Source organism: Neopsephotus bourkii, unplaced genomic scaffold (genome assembly GCF_033783945.1).
Source record: "Neopsephotus bourkii isolate Nb327-2 ecotype Australia unplaced genomic scaffold, CSIRO-AGI_Nbou_v1 NB_887, whole genome shotgun sequence".
Lineage (NCBI taxonomy): Eukaryota > Metazoa > Chordata > Aves > Psittaciformes > Psittacidae > Neopsephotus > Neopsephotus bourkii.
Genome location: NW_026901381.1, coordinates 751,319 through 770,493, shown reverse-complemented (window position 1 = coordinate 770,493; position 19,175 = coordinate 751,319). Strand labels below are relative to the sequence as shown.

The 19,175-nt window shown below is 50.1% G+C and overlaps 1 protein-coding gene and 1 long non-coding RNA gene across 3 annotated transcripts in view; one reads left to right on the top strand and one right to left on the bottom strand.

Moving 5' to 3' along the window:
* Positions 1 to 1,059: 1,059 nt before the first annotated feature.
* Positions 1,060 to 18,100, top strand: LOC133214343 (uncharacterized). The gene is made up of 3 exons (XR_009726101.1): positions 1,060 to 1,317; positions 3,696 to 3,819; positions 17,843 to 18,100. It is a non-coding gene; the product is annotated as an uncharacterized LOC133214343 (long non-coding RNA).
* Positions 8,788 to 19,175, bottom strand: part of CHCHD6 (coiled-coil-helix-coiled-coil-helix domain containing 6) — a 105,803-nt gene continuing 95,415 nt past the window's right edge. For both annotated transcript variants that reach the window (XM_061357151.1, XM_061357150.1), the window contains one exon: positions 8,788 to 9,334. In XM_061357151.1, coding sequence (XP_061213135.1) covers positions 9,311 to 9,334 — 24 coding nt within the window. In that variant the 3' untranslated portion in view covers positions 8,788 to 9,310. The remainder of the gene's footprint in view (positions 9,335 to 19,175) is intronic.

The window sequence follows — 19,175 nt, the reverse complement described above, 5'->3', positions numbered from 1 at the left end:
TGGGTCTGGCCCGGCCAGCACAGCATCACCCAGGACACAGCATTACCCGGACACAGCATTACCCAGACACAGCATCACCCAGACACAGCATCACCTGGACACAGCATCACCCGGACACAGCATCACCCGGACACAGCATCACCTGGACACAGCATCACCCGGACACAGCATCACCCGGACACAGCATCACCCGGACACAGCATCACCCCGGACACAGCATCACCGGACACAGCATCACCCGGGTAGACACAGCATCACCCAGGACACAGCATCACCTGGACACAGCATCCGGACACAGCATACCCAGGACACAGCATCACCGGACACAGCATCACCGACACAGCATCACCCGGACACAGCATCACCCGACACAGCATACCCGACACAGCTGGGTCACCCGGACACAGCATCACCCGGACACAGCATCACCCGGACACAGCATCACCCGGACACAGCATCACCCGGACACAGCATCACCCGGACACAGCATTACCCAGACACAGCATCACCCGGACACAGCATCACCCGGACACAGCATCACCCGGACACAGCATCACCCGGACACAGCATACCCAGACACAGCATCACCCGGACACAGCATCACCGGACACAGCATCCGGACACAGCATCACCGGACACAGCATCACCCGACACAGCATCACCCGGACACAGCATCACCTGGACACAGCATCACCCGGACACAGTACCAGGACACAGCATCACCCGGACACAGCATCACCCGGACACAGCATCACCCGGACACAGCATCACCCGGACACAGCATCACCCAGGACACAGCATTACCCAGGACACAGCATCACCCGGACACAGCATCAGCCGGACACAGCATCACCCGGACACAGCATCACCCGGACACAGCATCACCCAGGACACAGCATTACCCAGACACAGCATCACCCAGGACACAGCTTCCCGACACAGCATCACCCAGACACAGCATCACCCAGGACACAGCATCACCTGGACACAGCATCACCCGGACACAGCATCACCCAGGACACAGCATCACCCGGACACAGCATCACCCGGACACAGCATCACCCGGACACAGCATCACCCGGACACAGCATCACCTGGACACAGCATCACCCAGGACACACACAAGATGCCATGGGGAGCAGGATGGGGTGATCAGTAACTTAACCCCAGCACCAGCAAGTGTTCATTTCCCCAACACAGCTCTTTGTCTGTCCAGGCATAGATTGCAGACTCATTCAAGAGCGTTCAGTGTAAATGACTGTGGGTATAAGGAGTGCTGGAGCTGCAGGCTGGGAGCACTGCAGTGAAGTGCACAAGGTATGTGGCAAATGACGTCCCCAATTGATGCAGTTTATAAATTGGGTTACATAAATTAGCTACACGAGGTGCAGAATGAGTGTCAGATTGTGTACTCCATTGTCACAATCAGAGCTCAGCATCAGGTGAGCGCGAGGATTAATCCCGACAGCACCAAGTCTGGGTGCTGTAAAGAAAGAAATAGAAATACCAAACTGTATCTAATAGCTCAAACTAGGAGGTTATTGGCACTAATAAAGTGCAACCACTCAATTACTTATTGGGGGGGGGGATAAACAAGGCAGAGAGAGCAGGATCAGTCAGCACAGACATCTGTATCGCCTGTGCCCTTCTCCCGAAGTCCATGTCTCATTCCCAGGGTAAGGAATATCTCCATTAACAGCCAAAAGCTACAGAATAATGGATAACTTTGCCATTAAGAAGTTTAGATTAAGGACAACATTACACTACTGACAGCACATGTGGCCATGAGTATGGAAAAGTGCATGGATTTAGTGCACAGACTCAGCTGCCATTATCCAGAATCCCCAATTTTCAGGACTTGAAGGACCCCAGGAAACCAGGATCAAGTTAACCAACCATTTCCCCCAGCTTAACAGCCAAAGGTCCACTTTCAACCATTCCTTTTCCATGAGCACTTCCCCCCACATCCATTCTCAGCCCCCATGCTCAGCATGGATGAGACAACCCTGGGCCAGGCACAGCCTCTATGGACACACAGGCACCAGGAAGGGAACGGTGCTTCTCTTCATGTAGAGCTTTGATATGACTTGAAAACCTGGGAAGGGTTTTGGGAGGGTGCGTGGGGATGCAGAGCAACAGGAGGAAACATCACAGAGAGGTTTATACATCACCTAAGACCTAGGTCTGGATGGAAATAGATGGAGCAGAGGAAGCAAGAAGGGCAGGAGCTCTCCCCAGGAGCCCATGGGCACTGACAGTGCCAGGGCTGAGCCACACTTCCCACTCCCCTGTCCGCATTCCCAGTGGGTGTTAAAGGCTCCTGAGTTTCAGACCTTCTCACCTTGCTCTCCTCATTAAAACCTCATTTGCTTTCCAGTTGAGGATGACAGAAACCTGCTCCCCTGAGAGCCGCAGTGATTACATTGTCATCTACTCGCTCAGTGCTGCAGGGTCTGTGGCAGTGTCAGAGCATCACCCCAAGGGTGAAGAAAGCATCTGGAGCACAAGCCCCTTGAGTACAGCTCATTCAAGCCTCCCCATTGATGGGGCTGCTTCCCCAGAGTGCAACCCAGGTTTGGACCTCCCAGATAACCCCATGAGGTGAGCAAGTCCACGGGCAGAAGGATGATGTTATGATGGGCACGCATCTTGTTTCTCTGTGCCATTCTTGGCACTGTTGAATGAAGGTTTTTACCCAGCAGAAGAGCCACGCTCTGAAACATCTGCCCAGCACAGAATCAGAGTGGTTTGCATCGGAAAGGACCTTAAAGCTCATCCAGCTCCAATCCTGCATTGTATACCTCACTCCTACAACCAGATCTAATCCCATTCATGGGCTGAAAGAGCCTTGGAATAGAACTACTTGAACTCTACATCAGCCACAAGCACCACAGGACACCGAGGAGGACACTGCTTGATGAACCAGAGCCTGCTGTCTGAGGGTGCTTCCAAGAAGACAACCAGCTCAGACTCGGCAGCATCATTTCTCCCTTTATCTGTTTGGCCACAGCCTAAACCGTGCCCCTTCCCTCCAGGCAGCACAGTTCCATTTTCCTGGCACCGGGAAGGCCAGGAAAACCAGCGGATGGGTGGAACCGGCAGCTGGCACCGGGCTCCCACGGCTGGGTTTCATTAGGATGGTGGGGAGAGCAGCCATGAAGTGTATTAAATGTATTACTGTGGATATTCCATTTCCTAAACCACCCACCAGCATGGGAATGTATACTTCAGGGTACCATAAGGTTCTATATGAGATAATCAGAATGTAGAGACCTCAGAGCAGCTCCCAGTGCCTAAAGAAGGCCATGAGAAAGCTGGAGAGGGGCTTCAGACAAGGGCCTGTAGGGATAGGACAAGGGGAATGGCTTTAACCTGCCCAAGGGGAGCTTAGGGTTAGATATTCTATGATTCTGACTCACTGACCTGGGTACATCGTCTAGAGGGTGTGAATGGGTAACTTACACCTGTAAAGGCAAGGAGACCATCACCAGCTTCCAGTCTCTGACCACCGAGCCCCCAAAGGGCTGCTTTCTCCTAGGGGAGGACAGGGGGTTCTCTGTTTTAGCACCATGTGCTGAGCTGCTCATGGGGTCGGATCAGGTCTATCTGACAACTCTTTGTTTTCTTACACCTTTAGATCAGTTTTGTCTTATTTAGTCCTTGAACTGCTGAGCTTGAACTGATTTCTCTAACAGGCATCAGCTCAGGGATGCTCCCTCAGAAGCAATGGGAAGGGTATTATTTTCTCCCTTCTGAACATCCCTTCGTATCCACCATCCCCCTGTATCCATTCCCTGCGTGATGGAGCCCATCGCCACAGTGAGTTTGGTTTTATCCTCTGCGAGTGGGGAGTGCCACTGTAAGTCAGGATTAGCTAAACATAACATTAAACCTAAAGCACGGCTATTAATTTAATGGGCTCCTCATTACAACCATCATAAAACAAGTAAACAGGAACTGTGCCAGTGCCGCGCATCCCGCTCTGAGCAGCGGAACCAAGGGAGAGGCTGGAATTTTTCCATGTGATGGAGCTGGCTTGTAAAAATTCATCCCTTGCTTCTCCTTCAGTGGCCTTTCAACTGCTGCAGGAGCCTGTGGCTGGTAACTGCAGCAAAGCTGCATGGCTTGCAATGAGGAGGGGAGATGCCAGGCCAGGATTTAGCTTAAATCACATCAGCCAAAATTAGCAGCTTACAAAAGGCAGAGGAATGGCTCTTTATGGGCTGCAGCAATCAAACAGCCTTCAAAGCCCCTTTAACCCTTATTTACTTCTCTTTTGCAAGCCTTTCAGTTGGGACTTCTCCCTCTGCTCCTTACCTTCCAGTGCACTAAGGGTAACTGCCTTGGGTTGCAGTTATTGGACTAAGTGGATCGTCAACAGGGTTGTCCAAACAGAGCATAAGCAGGGGCAATAGACCTCTCTGTGTTAGGCTTCTTCCAAACATCAATCAGGTCTTGCACAGTGCTAGGGATCAGGGAATCATCACAGAATGGGTCTTAATGAGGGTGCTGAGGTAGTGGCACAGGGTGCCCAGAGAAGCTGTGGCTGCCCCATCCCTGGCAGTGTTCAAGGCCAGGTTGGACACAGGGGCTTGGAGCAAGCTGCTCCAGTGGAAGGGGTCCCTGCCCGTGGCAGGGGTTGGAGCTGGAGGAGTGTTAAGGTCCCTTCAAACCCAAACCAGTCTGGGATTCTATAAAGGAGGATGCAAAGCAGGATTCAATATGAGCCTCCAGGTCCCTTCTGCCCCTTCTCCCACACTCCCAGGACAGCACATCTCCCACACAACAGCTCCCACAGGAAAGAGAACAGGGCAGCAGGAACCAGACACAAGTACTATTAACACAGCACTAATGAAATGGCTGGGTCAAGCACAAGCCACTCCACTGAGTGTGAGCAGGAAGAACGGCTAATTTAGGCCATTCACATGGGGAAAGCAGCTCCAGGAGGGGTTTGTTACATACCCAGAGGGAGCAGCGGTTTCATCTTCAGCTTGGAAACTGAGGTTTGCTGCTCTCACTGGGCAGAGGACAAAGGAAAGTTCTCTGCCATGCACTGAGCTCTGTAACAAGTCTGAGAAGAGCACATGGGTCATTAAATACAAGACACGGAGCCCTTCGCAGACCAGCGGCTGCTCCATTCGCTCCCTCTGGGTTTGCCCCGGGCTGCACAATCAGTGCTCTGCAGTGTAATCACGGGAGCAAGAGGTGGAGAGTCCTACACTCTACAGTACCTACACTGCTTCCAATGCTTGGACTGATGACCTTAAAGGTCTTTTACAACCTAAGCGATTCTATGATTCTAACCCCCAAAAGACAAAGTCACCAGGCAAAGGGAAGCCGAACATGGTCCAAGACGCACCCAAGGCCGTCAATGGGAGTGTTTTAGGGGATCAGACATAAACAACAGAGCAACAAGCTCCAAACAAACCCTTTTAACCAGGTTGGAAATGAAAAATAACAACTTGAAGGCCAAATTGAAAAATTCTGCTTGGGAAAAAGCACACACAGCGGGAGCCCACAGGATTCAGCAGACTATAAAATGGGAAATGAGACTTACTCTTCTCCCCCTACAGCTACACAAACCCCTCCTACATAGATTACAGAGCGCTCGGCAATTGCCTTCCTCCTCCAGCCTCTCCCGTTATGGCCAAAGCAGAGCCGGTAGGAGCCTGAATGCAGAGAAGATATTAGATAAAGCATCTTGCAAAGTCAAGTGTGAAATATTAACAACAGGAGGCAATGGGTTGTGTTTTTATGCAAGATCACAAATTTGGTGCTTACGGAGCCGGGGACGCTCTCGCACACTGGAATCTCAAAGTGCTCGTTGAATGTTTCATTTCAAAAGCTGTTGAAGCCTGCTGGAAAACATCTATCGGTTCTGTTATTTGCTGTATCTCCTCTGGCTTTGTTGGTTTTGTTCTTCTCCCTTCCTGCAACACTAAGAAATGGTGCATGAATAAAACAAGGCTGCTCCTTCCCTCATCTGGGCAGGATTAGAACAATTCACATCAATAAAGCAGCTCCTCTGCATGCCTGTGCTTTCACATGAAGTGGATACCAAAGTAACTACAGTTGTGCACGTTGCAGATGCATTTGTACACACCTTGACCCTATTTGCACACAGAGCTGCAATAAATGAGCAGGCAAAATGGACATGCAATGTGCATCTGGATGGAGCATCCATTAGGTAGGGTTGGTCTGAGTGAGACTGGTCATGGGTATTTCCAGACACAAAAAGGCTCCTTTTTATCCAGCACATGTAGCCCAGGGAGCAGCGTGGCTGCCCCTGCCCTACCTCAAACTTGCCTCCAATTCAGTTCCTACAATAGATGCAGACCTTGTTTATCCCGCTGTCCCAGTTGCCCATTAATACCAGCTGTGCCAGTAGCTGTGTGATGAGGACATCTATTCAGCGCTGGACACCAGGCTCCAGGAAGAGCAATCTCTGCCACTTCAGAGCGTAACTGACACCTGCTGTCACAATCTTGCTTGAAAAACAAATTCATGCTCTAAACACCCAACAAAGAGTCAAGGAGAAACATAAGGAGCGGGAGCGTACGAGGGGATGCAGGGCTGCTGTCTGCTTTGCAAGGGAGCAAAGGGAGAACACTGACTCGAGGAGCTGCGTTACCTCTATGTTATTTACTCAGGCAGCAGCTAAGACCCTGCAAACTCAACTTCATCTTCAGCAGTTTCCCACTGCCATCTCTGCTCATCGCATCCACCCCTTGGCTCCGCTCCCTGAGCTGATGATGAGGGCAAGAGCAGCAAGAATGCTCCTGGGCACAAAGAAACACCAAAGGAAAAGCACTGCCTGGAAGGCAGCTGAGACCACGATCCCCATGGACCTGATCACCAAGACTTTCATCACAGAGTGATGAACATCAAACCCAACACGGCAGAATGAAGGAGTGTCCCACTTTGAGGCACAGGATGAACTCATCCTCAGGGGCTGAGCTAGACAAGCCAGACTGCAGCGTGCTGACATGCAAGAGGTGTATTTTCAGCTGATAACCACTCAGCCCCTCATCTGGAGGTACTGCATGGCCTCAGAGAGCCACTTTGCCCTTGTTCAGCTGCAGGACAGCCGCAAAGCACCTGAGAAGCATGAGCTGGAGATGTTACAGTGATGATTTTAGGGCTGATTTCTCCTCCCCCTCCTCTCTGTCAATGGAGTTCACTGTCTGAATGATCACATCTGTTTATGTTCCACAGACACCTGCGTATCTTGAGATGACAGCAACTCCCTGAATGCTGTAATCAGTTATTTCTCAACAGAGGAATTGCCAATTTGGTAAATAAAGCTCATTATAAGAGAACATGGAAATGCATTACAGTTGCCTAACAGAGAAAATTGTCCAGCACCGCCAAATAATCAACCTGGTATCACAGCCCCCCAGCTGAAATAATGACATGCAAATTGCTCACGCCAAGAGAACATGGGAGAGGGGCAAGAAGGGAAATGAGGAAGAGAAAAAACAGATACTTTTCAGACCAACAGTGATTTAAAACCTAGTCTGGGACAGACCTTGGTGCTCCACGTTCCTGCATGCAGAACCTGGCTGCCCCAAGCACATCCCAACACCAGCACAGCAGCAAAAGCCTTCTTGGTACTGCTTGTTTGGAAAACTTGCCTTTGGTGCAGCAAGTTTGACCTGCACAATGATAAGGAGCTGGGATCTTGGTAAGATCTGAGACTACAAAGGTGAGCCATGGGTAAGCAAACATCGCTGCTGAGGAGGAGAGGGTTGGGGCATCAGCTTGCCACAAGGAAAGGCGCTTTTGCTGCTTTAATGAAGATGTAAAGCACAAAGTTGCTGCCTAAAGAAAAAAGAGATGAAGCAGAGTAAAACACAGAAACAATTCTCACCCCCTCCATCCTTTTTCATCAACACCACGTTAAATTGTGACACAACCTCCAAAAATCCATGTTCATGTTCCTCAGAAACTGTCAGAGCCTCTCAGAGAGGACACAAGCAGCAAACGCTGCCAGAGGAGATGCTTCAGCCAGGAGAGGATCCAGTTCTAGAGCTCAAGCTCCCCAGGTTTGCTGGCACATCTCTTACTCCTTCCTCTGGGAGGATGAGGGATTCTGGAGAGGGGCTTTGGATGAGGAACATAGGGACAGGCCAAGGGGAATGGCCTGAACCTGCCAGAGGGGAGACTGAGCTGAGCTCTTAGGCAGAAGCTCTTCCCTGTGAGGGTGCTGAGGCGCTGGCACAGGGTGCCCAGAGAAGCTGTGGCTGCCCCATCCCTGGCAGTGTTCAAGGCCAGGTTGGACACAGGGCTTGGAGCAAGCTGCTCCAGTGGAAGGGGTCCCTGCCCATGGCAGGGGGGAGAACTGGGTGAGCCTTAAGGTCCCTTCAACCCAAACCAGGCTGGGATGCTATGATGAAATGCCAGATGAACTGCTCACACAGTCCCTCGGCTCTGCAAGGAGAAGGCTCGAAACAGAACACAGGGCTGGAATAGATGGGGGTTTAGTCAGACAAAGCAGGAACTGCACACAGAGATAACTTGGGCTCTGCATTCAGCAGGCAGAGGTTTTTTCAGTGTGATTCACCACCCCCGTTGCCTCCAGCCAAGACTCTGCACTCTTCCAAGTACTCTCAAACAAGCCAAAGTCATTCAGACCACAACCGAAACGAACAAGTTTTGTGATTTATAAACTGTGACGTGAAATATTCCTGCTCCTCACCCTGGCTGGGAGCTTTTGTTGGCATGGGCAGCAGGCAGAAAACAGCGACTGACAAAGCGATGGGGCTGGAAGGATCTCACAGCGCACAGTGACCATTCAACTCTTTATTGTTCAGGAGGGAACCTTGGAAGGGCAGAAACATGCCTGCTGGTGCAACCAATGGGAGCACACTGGGAACAGTGAATCCTAACAACTGGTCAGGGTCGCTTCCAAATAATCCAGACCCCTTTCACCACAGCAAATGGACAAACATAACAGCTCTTGCAACTCCAATGTGGATCAGTGAAATCAAAGCGAGCACAGGGTGAACCAGTGTTGGGCAAGGCTCCAAACTACAGGCTGTGCCGGAAGCACCTGAGGCCAACGTGAGTCTTTACACTGCAATGCAATAAAAAGGAAACGATGGCATCCCCCTCCCCTGGGACCCTCCTCCCAACTCCAGAACATCCCCCTGAGACTGAAACATGCAGACAATTAAAAGGAGAATCATGTCGTCGTCTTGGACCGCGAAGGGCAGAAGGCACCAGGTTTTGGTCAGTGTCTATCCAGAAGGATGCTGGGGCTTCCAAGGGTGTCTGTGGTCCCTGTCCTCTGCTCTTTGGTGGCTGATGTCTATCCAGAATTAACTAACAGCTCCTGGGTGAAAAAGGAGACAAAGGAGAAGGCAGGAGGTTAGTGACACAGCTAAGAACATGGGATGGTTTCCTTCAGGAGTGAAGGAATAGTGTGGGCAGGGTGAAACTCCCACAGAAAGTAATGAAGTTTCACCTCTTGTAAAACACAAGACACTGAGGGGACAGAGCAGAAGCAAGGCAGCAGGTCCTGGTACCCCAGGCAAGACCCACTCTGTAAACAGGAATGTGTGGTCAGTTGTAAATGATGAGGGTTTGTAAATCCCACGGCCTGCAGTGGCAGAGGATGGCTGTGGTTGCAGCAGAGCCTCCAAGGAGCTGGGTTACGGGAGTAAGTGTGGCTCCATGTGAAGTCGCAGCCGCAGCAGGACACGGGAGCACTTGGACTGGCTGCCACCATGCACACACCACTCACTCATCCTGGAACGGGATCAATGTGAGGGTGAGCACAAAGGATTAAAGAGAGGGACTCAGAGCCTGCCCTGACATTTGACAGCCTTTATCCTGCCAAGACCCAAACCCCCCTAAATACAAACTAAAATCATGCCTGCTTTGTCCCCACAGCAACCTCCTGTTTTCTAAGTGTTGCATCCCCAGACACTGCAGGTATCTGTGTATGAGCTGTGGAATTCCAAGGGGTAGTAAAACCAGGAGGGTTTCGACCTTTTTATGATGGTGATTGCAGAGATATGGTCTCCTCCTGGTTTTATCTCATCACTCCTATAAAGTCAAAGAAATCAAACCAAGAATGCCACCAGCAGTGGATGAGAACACACCTGACACCAAATATAACACCTCTGCCTCTGAGAATCTGGAATATCAGCATCGGACCCTGCTTCCAAACCTAAGCAATCAGCTCTCATGCACCAGCAATGGCATCTTTAGATCAATGCTACATCAAGAGCAGTATTGCATGGGCTGAGCCCATCTACATGCTCTGAGAGGTGCAGTTCCATTTTGCAGAGCACTTACCCATGCTGAGAGGACCCTGCTAAAGCCCCCTACAGAAAGACAACTGAACAGTTACCTGCATGGTTTCTCAGCACCCATTGCTACCAGGGCTGGATCTGAGCTCAGTTTTACTCTCTAGACACTTGTGTTTCTTAGGAGAGTGAATCAGAAAGGACACCATCACACAGTAACGATGCTGGCACACTTGGCAGCGTCTGTCAGAAGGTGAAGGTGCCATTTGGACTGCTTCTGCACCTCAGGCTGATACTGCCTGACACCTGCAAGGTCAGCATATCCAGCCTACGCTGACCATGCACCTCCAAAGACAGCCCCATCTCTACCAACAACGAAGTGGGAAAGCTTCCCAGCACTCGTGAATAAAGAGGAAAATGTTTGCCAAATTATTTAGACAAAGCTTACCCAGAAACGTGACAAATGCAGCATCAATATCAGCCGGCTGACTCTAATTTCCCAGGTAACTCTTCTCGTCATTAGTGACTTGAAAGTTTCACACCGCAATATATCTGAAACCCTCCAGCAGCACTCCCACCAACTGTAATGAGTGAGGCAGCAACAACTCGCAATCAATTCTGCAATAAAGTCATTTGTTGTATTCGCACTGAAACACTTCACTGAAGTATCCGGGAATGCTACAGCAGGAAAAGCCACTGACGGGGCCACTCTGTGGTTAACCCTTATGGCACAGAGGAAAACCTTTTCCTTCAAAGCAATTCTAAAGGATCCCAGTTACACGATTCCATGTTCGAAATCATAACTGCAGATTTTTACAACTTTCAGGAGAAAATGCAAACGGGCAGCACTTAACCTCCACCAATTATTTCCAACCCCAGCTACCCACATACTGGGGGTGCATTGAGCTGGAGGCTCACAAACAGTGCTTGTGCCAGTCCATCAGGTTCCATCTCTCCTTGCATGACTGACCTGAGCACTGGACCCTGCACTGTCAGAGAGCCAGACGCCGGTGCCCTGCTGCCCAGCTCTCACCAAGGGGTGCTGCTGAGAACAAGGGATGCAGGTACTGATGCTGTCCATCACCCCATGCTGCTCTCAGGAGTGGCCTGGCACAATTACATATCTAAGAGCAGCCTGGGCTGAATGGAACAACTTATTAGCATCTCCTCCCTCATCAGCGGTGTGGGGTGCTGACGAAGGGTTGGCATCTGGGGGAACTGAGGCACTCCCAGTACAGGACATAGGGATGCTTCCCAGCTCTTTCAGACTTCCCTGCTCAGATGCCAGTCCAGGTTACGCAGCATTTGCCATGCCACTGTAGTCCACTACTATCTTGAGCCCTGTAATCATACAACAACCACTCTATGATTCGAATACTGCCAAGGTTCAGTTTACAAAGGAAGCAGAGCAGAGTCCAGTCTCTGGCTGGCCATGAACCCATGCTCTCTGCATCTGCAGGACATGCAGGTGTGGTGCAGGCACAGATAACACCTGATGGGGCTGGAGGTCAGAGCTCTCCTCTTCCAGCTACTGCAGAGCTCCACGTGGCCATTGCACGCTGCCCCGTGAAGCTCTGCAGTCCTCATGGTCTGCTGGCCCATCGTATAGGTCTACACTTGTTAGAGTACACATGTAATTGTTTCCACTGTTCCTAGACCATCAGTTTATAAACCTGTGGCTAACTACTTAAAAGCACAGTTGCATCAATTTCATGCCCCACATGCTGTGTAATAGCGTGGAAGGACACCGCATCTCCAAGCCTAAACCCGCTCTTTCCTAAGCTAACCATCTACACCAGCCTTTTAATTCCACTTAGCACTGCACCCATGCTGGTACAGATTTGCCACCCCTCCATTTCCTTCTTACCCGAAATCCTCCTTGCAAGGTACTACAAGGTTGCTACAACACTTACCTTGAGCACAGGGAGCCAGAAAGGGGAAGGAGAAGCCTCACCTCTCCTGCACGCCCTTATCATTGCCTATGCACCAGACAAGCTGCATATGCAACAAACCCAGGCAGCCTGTGATCACAAGCTGCTCCCACAGGACAGGATGCTCCCAATGAATCGGGTTGAGCCTGAAGTTTGGTGCCTCATCACAAAACAACAGCTCCACAGTTGGCATTGGGTGGTCCCTGCAGTAGCCTTAGAACAACCCCCTGGAAACAAGCAGCCTTGGAGAGTGCATCACACACTGCAATGAGAAGGGACGGTGCTCTCCTTGCCCTGGGCAGCATCCTCCCACAGCCACTGCAGGGATCTCCCTTCTTAAAAGCCCACTGAAGAACTTCCTCCCTCCCTGCTTGCCAAGCCTCGGCTGAGCTAAGACACATTGATTTAACCAGCCTTTACTCCCATAGGATAAACCCAGCAAGTCTCCTCCAGTGAGCATCTTATTCTGTCCCAGTATTCCTTGAAGCAGTTGTACCACAGCACTCGCACACACGGGCACCATGTAGGTGGGATGGGATCAGAAAGCATATGATAAATGAGTTGGTGCATTTCGAGTGTCAGTGACAAAGTAAGGATTAATCCCCACAGTTCCTGTGGAAATTGCCATGGGCAGGCAGCTCCCAGCACTGAGATACCCGCTGGCACCCCACTGATGTGACTGCACAACTCCTGCATCTCAGTTAGTCTGCAAAGAGGCACTAATGACAAACCAACCCCTGACCCGTCCTGAGATGGGTGTTCAAGGCCTTTCCCCCTGGAGAAGGCATTTGTTGCAGGGCTATTAGCACCCCGAAGCACTGCAAGGGACATTTGAGTCACTCTGGGTTGATGTATGCTGTAGGTATTTTTTGGTTATGTGCAATTTGTTCTGTTACATTCAGGGTATTGGCTATTTTGTGGAGCAGCTGTGCTGACTAATGGATCACAGCACTTCTGTGCCATACAGTTATTGCACAGAAAAGCCTCTCTGTCTCGCTCATCCTTCAGGAGCCCAACAGTTGCTGTCCTTGGGTTTGGAATAAGGAGGGGCAGCAGTATGCCTGGCAGCAACAAAAAACATTAATTCAAAGGGCTATGAAGAGAGTTTTGTTTCCCCTCTTCTCTGTACTGGTGTTAATGGCTTTGTAAAGCAGAGAAGTTCACCCAGTGACTTCTTGGCTGCTATCCCAGATGGTGTCTCCAGAGCTGGCCTGGCAGCACCAAAGACGCCTGTCAAACCCCCCCACAGACGCATTGTCCGGATGCCCAGAAAGGGCTTTCCAGTGGAAGTGCCCTGCTCCACACACCCACCAACACAGCAAGGCACAGAAGCCACTGGTCCGGCTTCCTCTCCCCCTCCTCACCCAGTTCTGACTCACAAGGGCTGACACACTGCTCGCTATGCTCTGCCCCGACACCTCCCCATCGCCCCACATATGCAGCTATTTACTAGCACAACTCAGGTTGTTTTGAGACTCACCTGTTTGGTCATGCATTCTAACATTGATTTCCTCCACACAATCGTTCTGATCGTGGTTCTAACTGGCAGAGAGCTCCCGTCATTAGCCTTGCTTAACAGGAAACGTTTTGCCCCTGACTGAGCAGCTCCACAGTTCCTAAACTGCACAGAAGCCTCCTCCCGGCTGGGGGCCGCATCTCCCCGCTGAGCTGGTAGCCCCAGACATCACAGTAGGGAACACGCTCACTGCTTTTGATTTTGGACATGTGCTAGAAAATACCAGGGCCAGGAGGTACAAACACAGCTCTACAAAGAGGCGCTGCTGAAAGGATGCTGTTAATTAACCACCATACAAACTGAAGGCAGGTTTTGTTCAATCAATGTTAATTGCATTTAATCTCCTCCTTTTGCCGTTACGAAAAGCCACGGAGCCAGGCTGATGTTGCTGGTGCCTGACACGCAGATTCCACCCACGTTTGGGAGGCAAGGCAGGAAGAGAAAAGTAATGGAAAGAAAGGAAATAACCCTTCCTCAGCCCTTCCGCATCGCTGCACAACTGCACTGGGTCTGCTCCGTTATTTAAACAAGTTTTGTTTCCCAATAACATTATAGAGGAGCTCAAAGGATGAAAATCAGACATGGAGCTTTTCACCACTGGTTATTCTTGCTCTCCTGGGTACCAGCTCAGAGCTTTGCTAACTTGCCCCGGCTATTGGGCTTCTGTACTGGACTGAAGCATAGAAAATCACTTATGTGAAGTGGTTTCTGCAGCACAGGAAGCCCAAGGTTTCATGACAACAGCCTTATTGCCTATTGCAAGCACCTCACCTTTCCCAAACCAGTCTCAAGAAGAGCAACCAAGACCCTGCTCTGCTTTCCCCACAGCAGCACACACCTCTCCTGAAGCTGATGCTGCAGCTCAGCACAGATTTCCTGTATCCCTCGACAAGCGTTAGTCCCAGTGCCTCTCACCGCGTAAAGTGGACGTATCACAAGTGCTGTGAAGGACTGGCTGAGTTTTAAGTGGTCTGAAATGGCTCCACTAGACTTGGTCAAGATTGCTTTAAAATCATTTCCCATTAGGACTGTGACCCTCTCTCTTTACAGCCAGCATAATGACTCTACCTCAGGGGAAGATAATTACATCCCACTATCTATACACATCAGTACACTGCAGACAGCACCGTGCCTTTCTGGAACACGCCAGAGTAGGTAATACAGGAGGAAAAGGAGATGACATTGGATGCCCCTCCATCCCACAACTGCAGCCACCCTGAGCATTTCCCAAGCTTGTGGATTAGCCCTCAGGAGGGATAAAGGGATCCAGAAGGCACAGAGTGTTTCTAAAGCAGAACAACGACAACTTGTACAAATCCAGCTCTGGTTTTGTGAGGATTAAAATGAACTTCACCCAACTGTGAATATCCGTTTCCAGAGCCAAAAGGAATGGAAAACCACTTACTGATGCAACAGCATTTCATTCTTTCAAACCCTAAGCCCAACGCTTCCAAAAATTAAGGACAGGCAACAGTAATGTTATGGCTGGGGGATGTTGGCTGCAGGGGTTTAACTGCTGAGCTGCCAAGCCGTGCTCCGAGCACAGCGCAATGAATCACAATGCACAAAGAGAGGCAACTCCTCATTGCTGCCCTTGCTACCGGGATAAGCAGTGGAGAAAGGAAAAGGAAAAAATAATCCCAGAAGCCAAGAGACTTTGGATGAAGTTGTATAAATGCCCCGTTCCCTCCTAACACGAGCAAGAAAGAAACACAATAAATACCTGCAAAGCCATTCCAGTATTTTGGATTAAATGGATTACAGAAATGGAAAGTACACGATGCAAGATGTTATAAAACAAGACACCAGGAAAGGGCAGGAATTTGAATCAGGCTGGCAAATGATCCCTGCAGACTATTGAGGAACATTAATAGAGAGAAAGGGTAGAGAAAGGGTACAGTAAGAACACTGACTGATGAACACTGTTGTTGGGATGTGTAAATTCAGGACGCCAAACTCCGACTTAAATCCACTGCAGCCCTGGAACAAGAATAGCAAATCCTACTGTTAAGAAGCACCAGAAGCAGCAAAGTCAGATACACCAAACCCTGTTCTGGGATAGGTTTCCCCCGTGCATCCCTCAAGATTGAAGTTTGTGACTTTAATCATTCCTGGCACACTGTGTATATAGGGATTCAATGCAGGGATTACTCGCAGGATCCTTGTAGTTAAGTGCCACTTCTCAAACCAATTACACTTCACTGGATGTCAGTAACATACACAAGAAAACAAAGTAGATAAAGGCAGCAGGATGGCGAGATACAGATCTGGTGCAAGGAAATTTCACAAGGTCACCCAGGAAAATAGAGACATTTAGCATCTAAACTGCTCCAAGGTTTCTAATTCCACAGCGCATTAAAGCTCCACATGACGCAGACACAGAATACCTTCAATACACTGGTGACTCCAAGCAAGCCATGCTTGCTTGTGGAGAAGTGCCATCAGGGTGCAGAAAGAGAGAGCCAAGAGATAAAGAGCAACCTCCGAACTCCGAGGTTCACAGTCAAACAGGGATGGATGGGAAAAGCCAGGACAAGAGGACGTCACCTTGCCTGGAAGCAGATAGAGCAGCAGCAGGGCTTCTTCACAGGCTGACCCCAAGCTGTACAGACTGCACTTTGCCTTTCCAGAGCTCATCCTGGAGCGGATCATTAACCTGCACTAGCTCTAACAAGAACTCCAGGAATTTCCATGGAGATGGAAGCACAGGAAAGTCCAGACCTCAGGCAGAGCGCAAAGAGCTCATGGCCCCTTGGCTACTGTGCCTTTGAGATGGGACCTTGAAAGAGGTTGTTGAAGTTTCACCCTGGGGTTTAACCTGGCCCTGGTGATACCAAACCCTGCAGCTCTCCCATGGCTGAGGAAGGCAGGTCCCAGGCTCTGCTGCCAGTCTCCTTCCATGTAGATAAATCCCATCTCTGTTTCCCTTTGTGTGCACCAGGCAATGCTGCTGCACCGACCACACAGAGGAAGGATAATTATTCACCAGCAGAAGATGCTAAAGCAATGCAAAAAAATGGCACAGCTCCCAAGGGATCCATCCCTCTGTACAATTTGCATTTGGGCTTCGGAGGAAGTCTAGTGCTTTATCCTGTCCCCTTCTGCCTTGCTTTAGCAGGCTCCTGCACTGGATAAAGAGATTTCTTCTCCAGGTCAGGGTGGCATTTCTACATGTAAGGTATGGCTCACTCTGTCTCATCCAGCCTCACACACCAAGCACAGAGGCAGAGACTTCTCCAGACATCCTTTCTCGGTGCCTAATTCTATTTCTGCTCAGCAATACAGTGAAATTCCACACAGAAGTATTATGAGCTTGACTGCCTTTATTTGTTTAACAGTTCCCATTTTCATTAAGCTGTTGCTGCTCGGCAGGCAGTAATTCTATTTGTGTGATAGCCGTATTCATCTCATATGGGTGTAGATGCTGCTCTCCTTTCGTTTCTGGCTGAAGAAGCAAAAGTCAGCAATGACAGAGCCAAGGGAGGACTGGGAACTCTGATGGGTGTTTGTGGGTACATGTGGGATACAACTTCTACCTGGTTTTGCAGAACACGTCCCAAAGACTCGGGTCACAGTAAAAAACCTAAAGGTGAATTTTAAAACAGTAAAATTCCATTGGGAAAAGACAACCACTGCCCAGGTACAGCCCAGAAATAGCAATATCTGTCAGCAGAATCAGCCCATTGCATAGAACCATAGAATGGTTTGGGTTGAAGGGACTTTAAAACTCCTTCAGATCCAACCCCTGCCACGGGCAGGGACCCCTTCCACTGGAGCAGCTTGCTCCAAGCCCCTGTGTCCAACCTGGCCTTGAACACTGCCAGGGATGGGGCAGCCACAGCTTCTCTGGGCACCCTGTGCCAGCGCCTCAGCACCCTCACAGGGAAGAGCTTCTGCCTAAGAGCTCAGCTCAGTCTCCCCTCGGGCAGGTTCAAGCCATTCCCCTTGGCCTGTCCCTACAGGCCCTGGTCCCAAGCCCCTCTCCAGGTTTCCCGTAAGCCCTCCACAGGACTCAGCACTGCAAACCTGCACCAGCTCAGTGCTGACCGAGCATTCCTGGTACCTAACTATCAGATTTGAAAGCATTAATTACGTGCCTAACTCTTGCCAATCTCCAAGTGTCTGGAAATATCTGGTCTCAGGAGCTGCAGGATCTGATGAGACCACAAAGAAGAGAAGCCTGGTTGGTTGGCCTGCATCAAGCCCCAGTCAGACAATCCCCTACCAGGTTCAGGCAACCAGACAGAGAAACAACAGCCGTTTTGAAATGGTAATGACTGATCTGAGACAGGCAAATGACTCAGCCACACCTCTTAGAGGTTTCCAAAGTCATGCAGGAGCAGGGAGCCCTGCCTGCTGCTCAGCTCTGGGCAGGGAATGTGTAGTGAGTGCTGGGAGCTCCTGCAGATGGGAATGGAGGGGCTGTGGATGGATGCTCAGGATGCCCAGCCACAGGCACACCCAGGCAGGAACCTGTGTGCTCAGCCCTGGATGCAGAGGCCATCGCAGTAGCTCAGCAAGATGGATTTGTTGTGAGCGGCTGCCCATCGGCACCCAACATAACCAATGCAATTAAAAGAGCAGTAGATAAGATGCCCTACAACGTGAAACATGGATCTGAGCAAACAAAGGGAGAATGCCGAACACCGGGAGATGCATCTGTATTTCTCAATCAATGTCTCCTCCTGCCTCAATTCCAAATCCTTCTTTCAAGATTGAAAACCTTTCCCAAGTGAAAAACAAGCTCAGCATTTCTCTAACTGCTTCCTGTCCCTTCCCCTCCTCATAGGGCACCCTGGTAGAATACCAGATGCTGGAATAAGCCACAAAAGCCTCCTAAATAATTATCTCCCATCTCCTCCACTGCAAATTTATAGTCCTGCATCTGTGTCAGGACAGAGGCCTCTTTCCATCTGTCTGAAACGCTCCCTTTACAGAGAGGACACAGAGGTGGAATGTTTAATGGGAGCATCTGAAAACGCATTAAATGCCTGGAAAGCAAGCGGCCGTTTAGCCATGTGCTGTTCCCTGCCTTGTGGACGCTGCTCAAGTGGAGGGGGGGCTTGCTTTGCTTTAAATATGACAAATGATGCTGGTCCCATCTTGTAATTTCCCTCTCTGTGCAGCGTGTCTGTTCATGACAGATACTGCGCAGCTGCTTAGGTGTCCCTTTATCTACTAGGAAAGTATTGTCTGTTTGGAACCAACTCATCCTCAAACAGTAGCCCCTGAGGGGGAGAGAGAAAAGGGTGGGAGAGGAAAGAGGCGAGGGAGCTGTCAACTGGGAATGCATCCATGCTTCTGCTGCAAAGGTTCTGGCAAAAAGCAAGCATCGTATTTAGCTTTAGCTACATCCTCTCTTCCCCCCTCCTAGACCATCCTTTCTCGGAGTCACTCACCACCTCTTAACACCCTCTTCCCACAAAGACCTTACCACTAACATCCATCTGATTTCACACTTGCAACCTGTGGAAA